The 18,190-nt window shown below is 39.5% G+C and overlaps 1 protein-coding gene across 1 annotated transcript in view; it reads right to left on the bottom strand.

Annotated features, from left to right (window-relative positions):
• PDGFC (platelet derived growth factor C) overlaps positions 1-17,360 on the bottom strand; it is a 119,866-nt gene extending 102,506 nt beyond the window's left edge. Inside the window, exons 1-2 of the mRNA XM_038135312.1 lie at positions 17,240-17,360; positions 16,723-17,086 (exon numbers count right to left, since the gene is read on the bottom strand). Coding sequence (XP_037991240.1) covers positions 16,723-16,840 — 118 coding nt within the window. The 5' untranslated portion in view covers positions 16,841-17,086; positions 17,240-17,360. The remainder of the gene's footprint in view (positions 1-16,722; positions 17,087-17,239) is intronic.
• Positions 17,361-18,190: the final 830 nt, after the last annotated feature.

The raw sequence follows: 18,190 nt of genomic DNA, 5'->3' as shown, positions 1-18,190 counted from the left end.
AGGAAAGAACACTTGAGAAAGTTTACTTTCCATTTTTACAGTCACCACCTGATTTACAGCATCTTTTACCCATACTAACAATGATGTACTCAAAGTGGAACATTGAAATGTCTTGATCCTGTGAAATTTATAGCTTTGACTCACTGCAGCCTCTATCACTTCCAGATCTGAACACAACACAAAGCAATTTCTGAGCGTCTTTCCCATGTGCAGAGCTGCTGTCTGTCCTACTGGGACATGACTACATGTCTGAGAGGAAAACCTGAATATTAGCAACTTGAGGCAAAAGCATGGATAACTAGAGAAAATCCTATTACTGTGTAAATCCAGGGTCTTCTCATATCTTGAATACTGCTTCCCAGTATTTTTTGATACTTGAAATACCAGAAGATACATACTTTTTGTGCATTTTTGCACATACACGTGCATCTTTGCTACAGGCAAACACATAAACACTCTGCAGGAGAAAAGTGTGGCAGATGCAAAGCTTGGAGCAGCTACTAGCTGAGGTTCCACAATAGCTGATCAAATCCAAAAATCGTAGGCAAAAGCAAAGAGCAAGATGATACTGAATAAAATGATCCAACAGTGTGCATGAAACTACCAAAATAAGATTTATCAGTTATGTAGTAAAGCTTTCTCCCTAGGAACTGTAAATATTAAAAGATTTCAAGATGTCAAAAATCCCTTGGGCTACAAAACACCCAAATTCTGCCTGCAAATTATAAAAATTTTTGACTCCTACAACATTGGAAGTCAGGAGAATAGTCCAGGGAATCATTGTTACATTCCTTACTGGGTATTGTCAAGCAAAACATACTGAGCCAACTATACCTTTAATTTGGCCTGGAATGGCTGCTATTTCCTTCTCGAACTTTCTCAGGGGATTGCCTTGGCACACTGGTTTCATTACTAGTGCTTTCTTTTAATCTACAGTCTTGAGATCACATCACTGTACCTAACCTTATCGCTTCCTTTTGGCCTCATTACCGCTTGATTACATTCAAAATTCACATATTATTCCATATCTTTAATTACCTTGCCTTGCCTACCTTTAATAAAATTGTTTCATCTCAAAAACAAAGCACTTCTTTTTGAGTACAATCAACAATATTTTTTCTTGAATTCTCCTCAGCCTAATATTAATTATATAAGCTACCTACCACTAAGTTTTACTTCTTTAAAAATTTCCATATTTCCATGGTAAACTGATAATACTTATTTATTTTTTTCTTGGTAAATAGGAGTCATGTCTGAGCGAACTTTGCAATTTTTCTGCCCATAATTCTGTTCCATTTCTCTTCTCTTTTTCAATGATTTTAGTTCTGTTTTCCTACAGTCTTCCCAAGTTGAAAATGAAATTTAACAAATTGACTATTTAGTCACATCTTCCATGTAAGTATCTCAAAAAATACTAAAACAGATCCAAAGTTGTGTAAAGCTGGGCAACAGAACAGCAACTACATTCTTAACAGATGCAAATGGTAGATAAGAACCTCAAAGTACGTAATAAAAGGTTGCATTAATTGCAGACATTATTGTAGAGCAAGAAAATTTAGTGTTTACAAAGGAATTTATGGGGAACAAAAGCAACTCTCCAATTTCATTTTGGTCAAAACAGCGTGCTAACCTGCAGCAAGTGATAGGGGACATCAGTCACTGTGTCAACCTTCCAGCAGGAATGGGAGGAAAGAAAGGCAAAAACATAACAAAACAAGCAACAAAACCCTCACAAACAGTTAAAGAAGAGCCTTCATGTCCCCAGTACCAACACAGATGGAAGACCAGCACAGTCTTCAAACCCTCTTCATCTAAGGCTGTATTTCTTTGAAAGCCTACTCAGGTAGCAGCTAAACCTAATTTCAACTAAGATACAAGAGCAGAACCTCAGCCTTGTGTTTTCAACTGCTAACTGCTCTTGCTTTGTTACTACATGAACGATGCCATGATACTGCGAAATGTAACAGAAGCGTTACACACAGAGACTGTCATTAAATGAAGTCCCTGGCAACATTTTTGCCTCAAGGCAGTAATAAAAAGGTCTTCACAATCCTGGGTGATTTCTGCAAGTGCTTCAACAAAGTTGTTGACACTACCTAAAGCCTAATACACACCTACAGCTTGAAAAGTGTATATTTAAATTGCATATGAATACAATTGTTGGAGGTGGATCTTCATCATTAGATAACCCTCTGTAGAGAGATCAAGATGGTAAAATACTAAAGCTAATTATGAGAAAGCTGTGAAAAGAAAATAGAATTATTCCTAACCTCAGAAATTAACAACATGAAAACATTTTACTTTACCTTAAAAGAGACAAGAAACTGTCTGAAGCTATTTAGAGAGTTATTTTCTGGACACAATGCTTTTGAATGCAATATTGCTTATTTGAACTGGTATTTGTAAATAGAGGTTTGAAGAAGTAGGGAAAATATTGCACCTAGAACCAATGTACCAGATACTCTATTAATAAAGGAATAAAATTCAGAAAAGCTGAATTACATGCAGAGGGCTTCAGTTGTGGGGCTCAAGGAAATTCCAGAGCAGGAAGAATTTTAAGAACGAGGGTACCCACCTTAAAAACAAAACACAAACCTTTCATTTTCAGAGAATGAAAGTAGTTTCTTTGAATTAGATCCTGTTTGCTTACAGAAATTTCTAAATTCTGATAGTATTACTACTTTTGCCTTGCTACTGTCACTACTTTTTAAACACAGAATTTGTGGAACTGCAAAAGACAGCATCTTAGCAGCATCTCTTCCTCTACTGAAGAGGATGCATTTGTTCACATTACTTGGATAAAAACCATCAATATCCTTCATGCAAAAGACCTAGAGAAAAATTATTTACCAGATATGGCCTTTTAGCGGATGCCCTTTTTTTAAAACCATCTTTCTTATGGTGCTTCTCTGCTGTTTGCTACCAAAGGTAGCAGTCACGTAAACATCTTGGTCCTTTGAGCAAATAATCCCATTGTGTTTATAGGGCATTCTTTGCTATCAAGTCATCTTGAACAGAAGGACTGATGACTTTTTGTTTTGTTCAGTCTTCAGGAAATGCAACCCAGAGAACTCCAGTAGAATGGAAGATCTTTCCTTCTACCTCTTTCTAACCATGACAAAGCAGATGCCAACTGAGCACTCAAAGCCCAATACCCACCATTATAACTCCTGTTTCTGCTAAGGGTGGTTCCAGAGGCTCCAGGGCTGTTCACAGGCAGAGAAATTACCAAAGCTCCTCTTCCTCCTATTTTCCCCATCCACACATAAATATACATCTAACCATTTCTGATCAAAATGTTTTTGGCAGGTGCAAGATGCTGACCTTTCTAATCAAAAAGTAACCCTCTCACCGCTGTCTGGTTTGCATGCTTTTTCCTTAGGGCTCAGTTTATTTTAAAAAATCTTCCAAAATGCATATATCCACACACACCACAAAAAAAAAAAAAAAAAAGGTTTCAGTGAATCTATATTGGCACCAAGGTACCACTGAGCAGTTTGACACATTCTATCCTCTGGCTTTAAGGATCAAGTTCCCAGCAGCAGCATAAGCATGTGCCGGAAAAGTAAATATATTGATAATTTTCAGAGAGACTTATGATTTCCCAATTGCCATTAGGTTCATTTTTTAAATGCTTCAGTCTTGATTTTTAGAAGTACTATAATTACTTCTTGTTTAAAATAATGTCAAGTATTGGTACAAAGTCATCCCTGAAAGCCACACTAACTGGCCACACAAAAGACAAACAATTTGAAGGCCATGTCTGATCTCTTAATTTTGGTGCACCAGAAAAAAAACCACAGGAGATTGCCCATGTTATGAATCCAATGTTGATAAAAAACCTGAGCATCTGCTACTTTATCTGTAGTTCATCAGACATATAAATGCTTACATGACACTGAAAAATGTTTTAGCATGAAAAAATTGTAACAGCTGAAAGAATGTTTCTCTCTTCACTCCCTGGGATATGAGCCCTGTTACCTACATGTTTAAGCCACCAACACCATACAGATTCCATGTTTTGAGGAACAGCCCATCAAAAAGAGCTGTCAGTAATGCTGAGAACAAACCAAGCCAGTATATTGCAGTGTTTATGAACTGATCACTGTCTTTGCTGTTTACAGCTTCATGTCCTGTACCAGCAAAAAATCTTCCCAACTCCCCTTTTAAATACCTCTACATGATGGAAAAATCAGGTGACAAGAATCCAGAAGTATCAAATAAGTTCCTCATCCACAACAGGATGAAAAAAATAATTAACTCCATTCAGTAATCATCAAAGAAGAGCTACTGTGCTCAGCCCTTTTGTTCATTCTTCTACTACAGAAAGGAAAAAGGATGCAGAGAAAAGCAATTTGCATATAGTGTTGTCACAGCATCTTGGTTTCTTCTCTTGTTAACTATCAACACAGATTTCTTTTACATTTCTGTCTTTACCTCTCAACATATATCACTTTCTTATCCTTTAAGGCATTCAATGTTGTTTAACTCTTCGGCAAACTTCAAAAAAGAGCATTTCTCCTTTGCCATAGAGGCAGAAGAATGGGGGATTTTGCTACAGTTTTTATCAAATTTTTAACAAGAGCACAGATATGAATATCTGTCCATTAGTATTTCACTGTAAATGGAGTAGAGATCCTGTTGTTCAGCATACAGCTTGGATTAGCTTACTCAGTATAAGAAAACTATAAAAGAAAATGAAAGTCACAATATGAAGGCATGATTAGCTTTTATCTTTCAAATACTATTTTACATAAATAAACTTTATTACACTTTAACCATTATTAGTTGGGATTTTTTTCAGATAAGAAGTAATTCAGTTGCAGTTTATGATTTTTATAGCTAGACAGGCACAGCCACCATAGCAAACATGAACACAATTGCTGAGTTTTATTTCACGTTTAATGGACATAATCAAAAAATCTGAAAAAAAAGTCGTCAAGATGTTTCCCTTTTCCAGGCTTTGAATTAATGATAAGGTCCTGATCTTGCGAATGTGCATCATGTAATTTTTTCATTCTAAGTAGATCAAATCACTTCCCAGCTTCAATAGAATTCCTCATTCAAGGTCAAGCCCTTTTGAGTTTCTTAGGGAACAACTCAACAATACATCTTTGCATCTTTTACATCTATCCAATCCAAAGTACTGTCAGTGGGGAAGTTCAGGGATTAGAGCTAGTCAGCTGGTAACACACTATTTATAGAAAAAAAGTATACATACTTAGTACACATAATAAATTGCTAGTAGATATAATAGCCTACTTTATAGCAATTAGCAACTTTAGAACGGCTTTTATGTTAAGGATTTGACTAAAGGAGGGACAGAAATTAATATTTTTGATAACAGCGTTCTTTTATTTCAGTATGTTACAAGATATCTTTTAGAGTAGACTTTGAGCTTCAAAGTAATGAATATTCAGTAAAAAAATGGAAAGGAAAAATGTAACTGAGAAAAACCAGCTACCTCTGAAAATAATTATATTTTAGTTGACTCTGAAGTCTTAAATCAGCCAAGGGATTGCAGTAAAGACAGCAATAAAAATTTGTTTTTTAATAAATTAGTTATTAATAAATACATGATCACACACTTAAAATAAATAAATAAATAAATAAAAACACAACAAAAAACAACACACCACTAAAAAGCCAAATAAGAAAACTCCTACATATTCCCAAGTTGTTTTTGAAGATCCTAGAGTAGGGCTAGGGAATCAGGACTGAGAAACCAATAGCTCCTCTATTCTATGCTCAGTAGCAACATCTGGGTACACACAAATTCCAAAACCAGATGCTGTGAACCCTCTGTAGCCACATATTATCCCTCTGTGGAGCAGAGAGCTCAATGTGCAGCTTGGCTGTGGCTGATGATACACATGTTCAACAGCCACTATTGCCCGGAATTAAACGATTTTAAGAACAGTTGACATGCGGAAGAGCAGGGAAGATTCCATTCTTCTCAAACCCAAAAACATGAAAATAAAATGTAAATATTGTCATGCTACCTAGCATTAGTTGATCACCGTGTAAACATTGAAGATTAGTATTTAAACTCTACACAATTTATTGAATGTTTTAGGACTTATTAACACACTGATAGCCCACTTTAAATTAATTCAAAATACTTTTAGCTACAATATTCACCATCAAATTCTGAAGTTAAGCTGGCCGAAGCCAACTTAAAACAAGAGATTCTCAGATTCTTGCTTTCTTTCAAACTACAGAATTTTCCTTTGATTTCTTTTAACTATGTTAAAAGCAATAACAATTTGGAAACATTTCACTGCTACTTCATTGGGTATCACCACTACACCGACCTCCACATGCATCTTGACAAATTAAGCCCATCAGAGTTTTGTAAGATTCTTACTGATAAGGCAGGCACACGCTTTAGAAACATGTTTATCTTTCTACTTGACAACTACACAAAACCATCATTTTCCCCACAAGCAATATGAAAATTTTGCAAATCAGGTAGGTATTTAAGCAACAGAGCTCTTTTTACTGTCATACTGTACTGAGGTGTGGCATTCTTGAGGTGTTAGGTAATATCAAAGACAATCTCAGTAGTCTCTCTTTAAATGAAAATTATTGTACTCAAACTCTATGCCAGTACTACACACATACCAGTTCTTGCAGGTACTGAGTACAGGTATAGAATAAAGATTCCCAAGGAAGAAAGAAAAGAAAAAAAAAGGCTGCTCTCAGCAGCTTAATGCCAATCTTTATAAAGGTTCTTAGGCAGATAGGTAAGGATTGCTGAAAGACTCAACTGTCACAAATTCAATCTCCATTTCAAAAGGAACTCAAGGTTGCATTAGCACTACAGGCAAGTACTTTGGGACTTCTCATAACAGCAAGTACTGTGAGTGCTTAGCAGAAATTTTTGGAGTATTTAAATTTTCAGTCTGCCTATAAGTATGCAGCACACCTTGGGCCTGGGATTTTTGAATGACACAAAGAAAACAAGGCCATCAAGAATCTTTAGCCATATTTTAAAACAATAGGCAAGGTGAAATCCAACAGTTTAATCTCCTTTTATAGAGATCATGTTTGTTTTGGAGCCATTACTTGTTAGCTGTCAATTAAGAGGTTTTACCTCCCTTTCAGATCCATTATAGCTTCACAAGCACCAGAAATGTTGGTAGATATGAACCTCCCTCTGTAACCACAGATCAGCTAAGTAGTAAGATGTGAAGCCTTGAAATATTAAGATAGACCACTTACCCAAAATTTATTTTTGAAGCCCAAATTGTCAATAATATACATATAAACCTTTTACACTTGACACTGTCTGATGCAACATTCATTGGAATTGCTTTCTGAAGGACTTCTTCAAATGCTGCATAATCACACATATACATCTTCCAGGTAAGGACTGTTAATTTCACAGGCACATCATCAAGCACAAGAGAGATACATCAACAGTTCATTATTTAGCACTGTACATACAAATAGACAGCTTCACCTGTGTACAGTTAATTACTACTAACTCCAGACTTGTGCTTAGCAAAGTTATTTTCTTTCTGAAATGATCTGCAGACTTCAATGCAAGAAGATTTATGAAAGTTAACTGAAGTTGCTTTGGGAGTCAGAGAGCAAGCACATCTCATGAGAAGGGAAGCACCTCATAGTAGCTAGCACCAATATCCCTCCCCCAAATGTGAGAAAACTGTCCATCCTTAGGCTTATGTTTACAACAAAGCAAATAAATGATGCACAGACTGCATCTTAACATGCAGAAGTCGTAGTTATCATATTTTTCACTCCTCTCTAACAAGTGATAAAATCGGGAGGGCCTTGGGAGGTGACAAACCGTGGATAAGACGTTCAGTGCTTCAATGAGATACGACACACGTTTCTGTGACTAACACAGCTTAGCTTGGATCACAGTCACTGCTGTTCTGTGCAAACCTATTTATACTGACAGAGCAGAGAGCCAAAACGGTTGCTTTGTAATTAGTTCAGGCATGTTTGAATCCAGAAGGGAAACTCTTTTAGTTGATTTTCCCTGGGAATACTACAAAGTTCCACTACGGCTTCACAGTGTAACCATGAAGATTAAGAAAGACTCCTCATTCACCTAGAAAAATAACAAATCACAGTATTGAATTGTTCTCCTACATCTTGGCTTTACTCTGAATGCACTGTAATGTTTGAAAACACTTTTTCTGAAAATTTGTCATCTGTAGTGTCAAAGGCATTCCTGGCAGAAAAAGAAAATCTTGTTGAGGGCAAAATACAGTCAAGATGACTGTAAAAACCTAATCCACACCTTTGAATTTGGACTGCATATCCATCACTTAAACATCTTATAAATGACCCAATTTGTTTACATGGCCCTGTAGCTTTTTATGACTTTTCCATAAAGAAGTTATTACATCCATTCCTTTTATTTTGCTTTAGAACATTTGAATGAGCCCCAGAACCACAAGCAAGTGAAACAGATTCTCTGCAGATGGAAGTGGCCTCATATAACTCTCCACTACCGGTGGGATAGTCAGAACAACATTTTCAGTTTGGAAATGCCATACCTTCACACACAGCAAAAGAATTTCCTGTGCCATGTGTCTTTTTAATGTTTAACTATTGCATAAAATGAATGCTGGTTTCCTTGTCAATCCAAGGAGGAACTCAGAGCCCCTAGGACAATGCCTTGGATTGTTTGGAACAACCATCCAAGCACAGTTGGATGGTTACACAGAGAATTACACAGGGGGAGAAAAAGTAATAAAATAGAAAATATAATCAAACTTAGATATTCTAGCTGCTATCATACAATAGCTCACCCCATGAGGCTTCCTAGATAACAGTTTAGTGAAAGACTGGGCAACTGAGTTTTGTGAAAAAGATTAACTAAAGGTAACAATTGAAACAAGTGATACTGTCCATTAATTCAGAAATAAGTACCTCTTCCAGCAAGGTCACTTTCCCACTACATGTGCTTTTAAACAAATAATGCTGTAAAAGAGGCATAGAGAAACTAGGAACTACAGATTGACAGGGAAGGTGTGCTAAGAGCATCTCCAAAATAATTTTTTTCCAGTGTAAATTACTCTTCAAATGTGACATTCCCTAGTATTTTACACACACAGAAACTTACAACTTTGCTGATATGTTTAAACCAAATAAAGGTTTAAAGATGTAGAATATTGAAACTATGAAAAGGGCACCACTCCTTTACCTTTTACTGTTTGAACCTAGTTTGAAGCCCATTTATCAGATTACAGGACCAATTCCCTAATTAACTGCAGCATCTAACTCCTTGCCCCCCCACCTTCTTACATGATTTATTGCCAATTCATAATAAGAATACTACAGCCGCAGCAATGTAAAAATGAATTAACTGTACAGAAAACACACGCAGCATTGTTTCCTCTTCCCAAGACATCCTTTGCTTTTTCTGAGACAGACAGAGTAAGGTTCCAAGAAAAGCCAGATATGGGTGATAAGGGATCCAGCACCCAAAACTATCACTGGCTATGCCAGACATGTGCTGAAACTGGGAAGACCTCCCCTGCTTTCCTTTAGTAGTACCGTTGTATCACAGGGAACATATTAGGATAGGTACCCAACCAACAGCACTGTTCACCTAGAAAAAACAAGCCCTAAAAAATTAAAACCAAAGATTTTTCATTCCAGTCATAATGCATGACCAAAGGAAAGCCCTGGCCTGCCTGCCTTTACCAAGCTTTATTCAGGATCAGTGGTACCCTCTACTTCATGTGGTGAAATCAGCACAACAGTGATCAAACTAAGCCATGCCTGCAATGCTGTTTTAATGCAGCTAATAACCAGTTTTAACTAATTCAATGAGAAATTTCAGTGTTTTGGGCTTTCAGGGAAGTAGGAACAGAGGCGACCTTCAGCCTAGAAGAATCTCCGTAAAACACTCATATTTATAATGATATCTTGAATGAATTTACCACAAAATAGCAGTTTGATGAATAATTTATGAGGATTAATTCACTAAAAGGCACATTGCTGAAGAAAAATAAAGGTGTTATTGATTATTCCCTTGCAACTCTCATTCTCAGTAGTATAAAAGGATGCCACTTCATGGGAAATAACCTTTGAAAACTTTCTTATTTTGTTTCTCTTTCTGCCTGTACTGTACGGTAACTAAGGGAGTTAAATTCATATCCTCTTTCCCCAGCTCCAAACACCTGCATATAAAAATGGCAGAAAGAAAATAAAACTCCAAAAGCAAAAGCAGCAAGCACCACTGTGAAGATCCTCACTGCGGAGTTAACCTGCATAGTCTTAAATTAGCACACAAGAATGAGAATAATAATCCAGTGGCTCAAAGAGACTTAGCTAAACAGCTGAGGAGTTCTTTCAACATCAGCTGCAGCCAGCTCACATGAGGGTCTGGTCAGCAAAGGTGAAAGCACATTGCCTGGCTTGGGGGTGGCACACACTCACAGCACTTGTGGCAAGAAGCCAAGCAGGCTCCGAGCCCAGGGCAAACATTAGGTCATGCCTATGCAGGGAGAACACCAAAGTCCAAAACTGAGGGCATGCTCAACAAAGATGGAATAGCTGGAAGAAAACTAATTAAGATCAGAAAAAAAAACCAGCACTTGTAAATCCCTAATGCAAAAGGCTTGTAGGAGATCGAGGAATTAGCTGGGCTTTCTCCTCTGTTTACATAAGTTTTTTAATAGTTCTTATACTCTCTGTGTGTAAGACTTTCTCCCAGAGCATCCAAAGTCCTGCTTTTTGTCACCCAGCCAAACAACTGCTGTGGAAACTGACTAAGTTATGGAAATGTAGTGAGTTGTTATTGTACATATGCTTTGTAAAGATGAGGTACCTTCGCACATAAGAAGACTGCTTGGTATGCTGTAGAATCATGAAATTAAACACAAATAGCCCAATGTAACACTGAAGATTTCTTTGAAAAATCTCAGTAGAAGGATGCCAAGAAGAGTTCATCAGAAGACAGATGAACCCTAAGGCTAGGACGTCTGTGGATTGAGTCAGGAACAAATTTTCCAGGCATTGTCACCTTGAAATAACATCCTACAGTCTAAGAAAGCCCCTTCAGAACACCAATTGATATTTTAGCCTCACAATAACACATTATGAATTTTCACTAACCTACTTAAATAAAAGCATTTCACATTCAAACACAAGCTGAAAAAGTTCTCCCCAAAAGGGAATGACAGGGCTGAGTAAGTTTTAATATTTCTCAGAAACTTTAAAACAACAAAGCACTCATCCAGACACTTAAGTGCTACTAAAATAATTTTGTTTCTATGTGTAAGCTCTATTTCCTTTCTGTTCCAGTAACTTTTTCTAAGTCACACTGGTTTCTGCTAAAAGACTACATCTGTACAGGCCAATTCTTAAGATGCTTACATACCAAGAAGTGTATTTCCCATGGCATGCATTTTGGGACTAAAAGGCAAAGCCAAGAGCTATCTATAAAGCAATTGAAGAGGCTCATTTTCCGATAAGGGAAGTGGGCTTGCTCAACACATCCTCTTTCTAGTAACCAGGAACTGCCAGACATAGCAAAAACCAAAAGCAGCAACCACCCAACAGAGACAGAAACCCCCGAAACCACTCCTATAATTCACAAGCTCTGCTGCATGATGTAAACCAGTACTTTGCTATTACATGTTGACTATGTGATAATTAAGACTCAAAGGGTCTGGAAAAAGTTCTAAGATATAAAAGACATTATGTTTATGGGAAGACAAAGTTGAACATAAGCTCTTTAGCAATACAGCATCCCTGACACAAGGTACACCTCATGTTTCTTTTCCATTATAAAACTCTGACTGACAGACAAACTAAAAAGCCCCCAAACAACATGACATAAAGCTTTGAAGTCCAATCTACAATCTTAGTAAGAACTAGTTAATGCAAAAATAAGATTTTACACTAAATTCCATTCCAACCCTAAAGAAATACAAGGACAGGTTGGAATGACTACATATTTGAGACAAGGAGTAAAAAGTCTGTGCTTTTAAAACCCTTATTTTACCTAACAGTAGAAACTGAGAGAAGCAGCAGGACAAAGGAGAAATCCCAAGCATCACTTTGCTGAATGGCAAACAATATGCCAGAAGTCAACTACAAACACAAAAAAACCCCATTTTAAAAACTTTCTTCCTCTGCAATTTGTTGTTGTGTTGAACAGCTTCTCTAATTCTAACAATCTTCTGCTTAAAGTCATAAGAGGATATGCTGTAACTCATTACTTTCCAGGAAAACAACTTTAAAACATTTCAAAACAAGCCTTGGTCTAGGCAGAAATAGATTTGACTTCAAAAAAAATTGCATCGCTATCAAGTTTCCCTTTAGATGGCACAGCTTATCTATTATTCTTCCTTATCTTCTCAAAACTAAGACAATTTTTGGTAGTCAGCAGTAGTCAATAGGCTGTGCTGGCACTCTTTAATTCAACATAAGCCAGTGGAAGTGGCATCACACCATGATAAAGTATCACCAGTTATAAGAGAATTTTGCAGTCAAATTTTTTTTCTGCTTTCAAGCAAAAGGACTGACATTCCTGTCTGTAAGGATTCAATGTGCTGCATCACTTGGACATCCACACATTTTCCTGATGTTCAGCCCAAGTTAAAGGAACTTAATCAGAAACCCTTTGTTGCGATGCTGTCCCACTCCCTGAATTAGCTGGGAGCTCTCTTTGGACATACACAAATCAGGGAATCCTCTATGTGGTTCAGAGTAGCTGTGGCAGGCCACACACATCGAGGTGATGAGAGAATCCTCCTCCTCTGGCACTTCAGCTACTCACTCAGTTCCAGCTGCATCCACCAACTTTTCCCAAGGATGGCCTGAAATATGCAAGTTTCAAACTCTGTCTCAAGGACACATTTTGGGTTTGATTTTTTTAAGCTACATAAATCTTTCCCATTTCAGAAGATTTAAGAAACAGATTATGAAGTGTTCAGTTAGTGAAACTTATTATTTGGGGTTTTCATTCATGTAAAGAAAGAGGAAAACCAACCTAATTCCTTTTGAGATCTGTGAAAAGACAGATCATGACTGACACATTACCCATGCTGCAGAACTTGCAAAAATAAGGTGCTTCAGTTTTCTAAGATTTACTTCAGCAACTCTATTTACTGCAGTTCATTCATACTTGAAACTGACTGCAGGAAAATCAGTCCTGGTGGGTTTCTAACTGACCTCAGGTTCTCGGCCTTCTGAAGTCATTCAGTACAACATTTGAAATGTACACACCACATAAACTGCACACATTATTACTTATGGCATCCAACAGTATTTTTTACATTATTTTCTATAGATACACTCATATTTCTCATAGGAAACGTAACAGCAGATAGCTTAGCAAAATTACTTAACACATGCATTGCATCTTGTTCTCAGGCAGCCAAGAAAACAGGTCTTAGATTCTCCTGCCATCTCATGTTATAATCAGATTAAGCTAATAACATCACATAAGCAAGTGCACTCAAGACTAATAGTTAAATCACTAGAATTAAGCCATTCACAGTACTCAACCTACCAACAGCCCCCTCAGACATTTCTGAAGCTACAGAAACACCATGAAGATACTATGTCAAAAAAAGGAGTCAAAAGTAGATAGAAGTTAACCATCCAATTAATCAAATTCAATGTAAGATATTCAGTTTTGTGATTTAAAAGAAACCAAGCATTCAAACTTTTTTGACTCTTTGCTTCAATATGGAAAAACTCTACTAAATACCTCGAAGAGCCATAAGAGAAATGATAAAGCCACCTAAGTATGAAAAAACCCTTTAAAGCATAATCTGACAAAGAACTGTAGAAATGAAATCCACCCAGATAAACAGGAGCCCTCACTACATGCACCATTTACTACTACTTCACTTTACAGAAAACTGTTGCATAAACTTCTTTGATCCTCCAGATGATTATTTGCTCAGTGGAATAAAATAAAAATGTTAAATATAAATAGAATTTTTTCACAGAAATCACATAAAACCCCTTGCTGTCAAGAAGAGTTACAAATAAAACCCATTAAAAGAAAATCTCACTATAACAGAGGGCAGGCAAATAACATGGAGGTAGTTTTTAGTAATTTCAAATGGAGCTACACTGGCCCACCAACAACCAACACAGTGAATTTCCAGGAGGTACCAGCAAAACACTGTGTTCTAAAATATTTAATTTACAATTGCAAAAAAATATTTACATTAGGAAATTGCTACCCAAAATAATATTCACTATGCTGCAAAACCAAGAGAGCTTCTTATGCAAACAATTAGCAAATGAGTCAAATTGTAATTTTGAATTTAATATAATTCAGTTATTAAATAGGTAAATATTAGTTAATCCTTAAGCACATACTTTATCCTTTGAAACACAAGTAGTCCCACTGAATTAATAACTGGTCACAGGCATCTTCAGCATCACCTTGAAGCAATAGCTACAGCACCCTTGTGTGCAGCTGAGTAACACTGTAATCCATTCTACTGCAAAACTTCTTGGCCACTTAGCATTTTTACAAGTTGAGGACAGAATTTTTATTTGTAGACTGCACGAATAAAAAATCTCCCTTTCTCCTGACCAGAGATTATTTGGCACATGAACAGCAATATCTCATTCTCATACTCCAGGGAGTTTTAACCTGCCTCTAGCTAAAAGCTATACAATCTTTAGATTGCAGCAGAGTGTAAAAATCACTCTAATTAAATCAAGTAAGAACTGGTTGGACTAGTGTTACTGATCCCCCAAATAATTAAAATCAGTAAAGAAAAGTCAGAGGTTGGTACTTAGCTATACCTAAATTTGTGCTAATTTTTTTTAAGTAAGTTTTACAATTCAACAACTATAAAGCAAACTAAAAGTAAGCTACAAGAGGAACCTGGACAGTTCTGAGTATAAACTGCCACATAATAGAGTTTCAGGGCATTTTTTTTTATTAAAATTTCTTCTGGCTTTGCAGTTGTTCTAAGATGTAGTGAGTGTATATTAGAGCATGCCAAATTTCATTGCAAACCAGTTGAAGCCTGACCTAAGGCAGCTGCATTTCTGATATATGTGAACAGAATCTAGTTTGCACTGTCACGTATACTTACACCTATTTACACCAGTTTTGCTTCCCTGCTGTATGATCTACCTTTTACACTGTTGTGCTCCCACTGTTGCACCCTGGAGGCCTTTCAGGGCCCAGCTGCGTTATCCTGGAATCCTGGAACAAACCTTTTAGAGGAGACTGACAGCATAGCAGGTTTCTTTCCAGTCCTGGCAAAGTTAAAGCAAAGCAATGACAATACTCTGTGTGTTGATAAGCTCCATATGCACACCATGCAAATTTCAGAGAAGGCAGCATAACAGCACGAGACATCAGTATGGAATTGCCAGGCCCATTTTGTCACAAACTGGTGCCCTAAAGCCTCTAAACACCAGGTAGGATAGGAAGGGGTAGAAAGTGAGTGATTTCTCACACAGAGCAGATAATTTCCTGTACTGTGCACAAAGTCTGATTGGTTTCCTGTCAGAACAGCCCGGTCCCTAAGTCTTTTGATCACTTTCCTCTGGCCCTTCACAGTTGCTCTGATTAGAGATTGATCCCCATGCTGCTCTTTGATCAGCAGCTCCGGCAGTCTGCAGGTGCCATATATCATCACATTAACTGGCCACAGCAGTATTAATCTCCCCCTTTTAAATTTGTTAGTGCACTGCATATTCTACTCACTCAAAGAACACTTGCAGAGGTCTCTGAAACTTTGCTTTCTATTAGAAGATATAACATAGAATACTTTTATCCGGGGAGTCCCAAGTTCAAAGTTGAGAGAATTGAATTAGCCTCGAATCTGCATTTCTGCTTTATTTCATTACAGTTCAGAGAGTTTTGAGAGCTCCCAGCTTGGCCTTTTGTGTTGGTTTGTGCCCAGGGAGAAAGCTTGCTCTAGCTGACATGCTAAGTACTAAATTTTTCAAACACCCCCCCTCCCCCCCATACATTAAACACCAGGGCTTCCACGAATGTATGCAAACCACCTTAATTTTAGATATTCTACAGTAAGTGTGGTTTCATGCAGTATATAACGTTACAGTTTGTAAAGTATTCTTTAAAATGACTTCATAATAGCAGATCAAGAGGAAAGGCGTTTAAAAATCTGAATAATGTAAATCATATGGAGTTCAGAGGCTAAGCAAATTACACACCCCGAAGCTGCCCTTGCTGTATGAAAGGAGTCTTTCTCCAGCTCTGTGCAACCCCAGCCCAGGGGAACTTGCATTTGAGAATTTTCTAAACATTTCAGGTATACTTGAAAGTTGAAAGTAATTCTCATTTCCTATGCAGGATTAGCTCGTTTCCAGCCCGTACAAAACACCACTCATTCACGCACAGACACAAAAACCCACCCCCCCGAGAGCGAAGCATTTAGGGTACAAAGGTGAGCGGGTCGTTGTTGGGTTTAGGTTGCTGTTTTTCAGTTTGTTTGGTTTTTTAGCACGGCGAGGCGGCGGACGGGAAGGGGGCACGTATGCACCTCAAGGACCGCAGAAGAGGGAGCCGCCGGGCTCCCCCCGCGGCCGCCGAGCCGCTGCCCTTTTACCCGGAGCCGGCGGGCAGAACCGCGCTGCCCCCGCGCCCACCGCCCCGGGGCCGCGCTCCCGCCCGCCGCGGGAGGAGAGGAGCGGAGCCGGGAGCTCCTCTCGGTTCTGAGCCGGCCGGGCGCCCGCCCCCGCCCTGCCCCGGGCTGTGCAGCGGCGGGCGCTGCGGCTCCTTACCGTTCTGCTCCTTGGCGCCGGAGAAGGCGAACTTGCTGCTGAGATCGGACTCGGCGACGGCCCCCTGCCTCCGGCTGGCCAGGGCAGATGTCAGCAGGAGCAGCCCGAGGAGGAGCATTGGGCCGGCGGGGCGAGGGGCTCCGGCACAGCAGGCACTGGCGGCGCGGCACCGAGGCCCGGGCGTCTCTCAGCAGCGCCCGGCGCGGGCTGCGCCGCTGGGGAGAAAGCAGCACTGAGCCTGCTCTGGCAGCGGAGAATTGCAGGGTAGTTTCCACATAATCCCATCCAAAACTTTTTCCTAGAGCCCTTTTCTGTGTCTCCAGGTTTTGTTTTCCTTTGGCTTTTTTTTTTCCCCTCTCTCTCTCTTAAAAAGAAAAAAAAAAAAAAAAAAAAAAAAAGGATCAAAGGAAAATCTGGACCCAGACCAACTTCCCAAGGACTAAACAATCCGTGGCCGTGGCGGGCGGGGGTCGGAGGAGCCGGGGCTGGTGCGGGGCCGCCGCGGAGGAGCGCGCACCTGTCGGCCGGCAGCGGGGGCGGGCGGGGGGCGGGCAGCCCGCGCTCTCACACCAGCGCTCCCCTCGCCGCAGCTCGGCGGCCGCGCTGCCAGCCCGGGCCGTGCCTGCCGGCTTCCCCCTCCCTCCCACGCCCGCCGTCCCATCACGGCGAGGGCGGCACCTGGCGCGGCCGTTTACGCCCCGGGAAGTTGTCGGTGGGAAGAAGGAGGCTGGCGGGCGGCCCCCGCTGCTGCCCCCTCTCCAGCGGCCAAGTGGCGGCGCAACAGGTGCTGGGAAGGGAACCGGGGAAGGGGGGCTCCTTCAGTCCCGTGTGCCCCACGAAGGCGGCTCCCTCCGCCGTCCCCCGAGGAGGACCCGAGGTCACCGCGGTCCGGAGTCGGTTTGTGTGTTTGGTAATTAGGGCGAGATGCTGACTTACCAGTATTTGTTTACTGGGTTGTTATTATGGTAATTGAGTTTGTGCTTGAAAACTTGGTGCTTGGTTAAACATTCCGTCTAAAGGATGCCCTTGGTAGTGGGAACTAAAACACTGAGAGGAGGTTTTAAAAAGTCTCTGAATACTTTTTTTTTTCTTTGCTTGTTTGGTTTTTTTTTTGGTTTGGTTTTTTTTTTTGTTTGTTTGTTAGTTTTTTGTACTAGAAGTTGTTTTGGTTACCCTGAACTGGGACATCTAACAGTTACATAAGCAGATGGAAACATAGGTTCAACTCTTTGTATTTGTCCCTGGCTTGTTGCAGTGCCTTGTGGTACTTGGGTTCCTTTTTGCTGTTTCACCGGAAACCAGAACTGAGATTATGTCAGGGAGTATTCCCCTATCAATGCTGGGACGACTAAAAGGACTGATGATGTTCAGCACCCATATAGATCTTTGCTAGAGATGGCATTTCTAGTTTGCTACAGGCCTGGAACTGTGGCTGTGTGGTGGGTCTGGGTAACAACACCGAACGCTA

This window comes from Motacilla alba, chromosome 4 (genome assembly GCF_015832195.1).
Source record: "Motacilla alba alba isolate MOTALB_02 chromosome 4, Motacilla_alba_V1.0_pri, whole genome shotgun sequence".
NCBI lineage: Eukaryota > Metazoa > Chordata > Aves > Passeriformes > Motacillidae > Motacilla > Motacilla alba.
The sequence above is the reverse complement of the archived record's forward strand: the minus strand, read 5'-3'. Positions and strand labels throughout refer to the sequence as shown.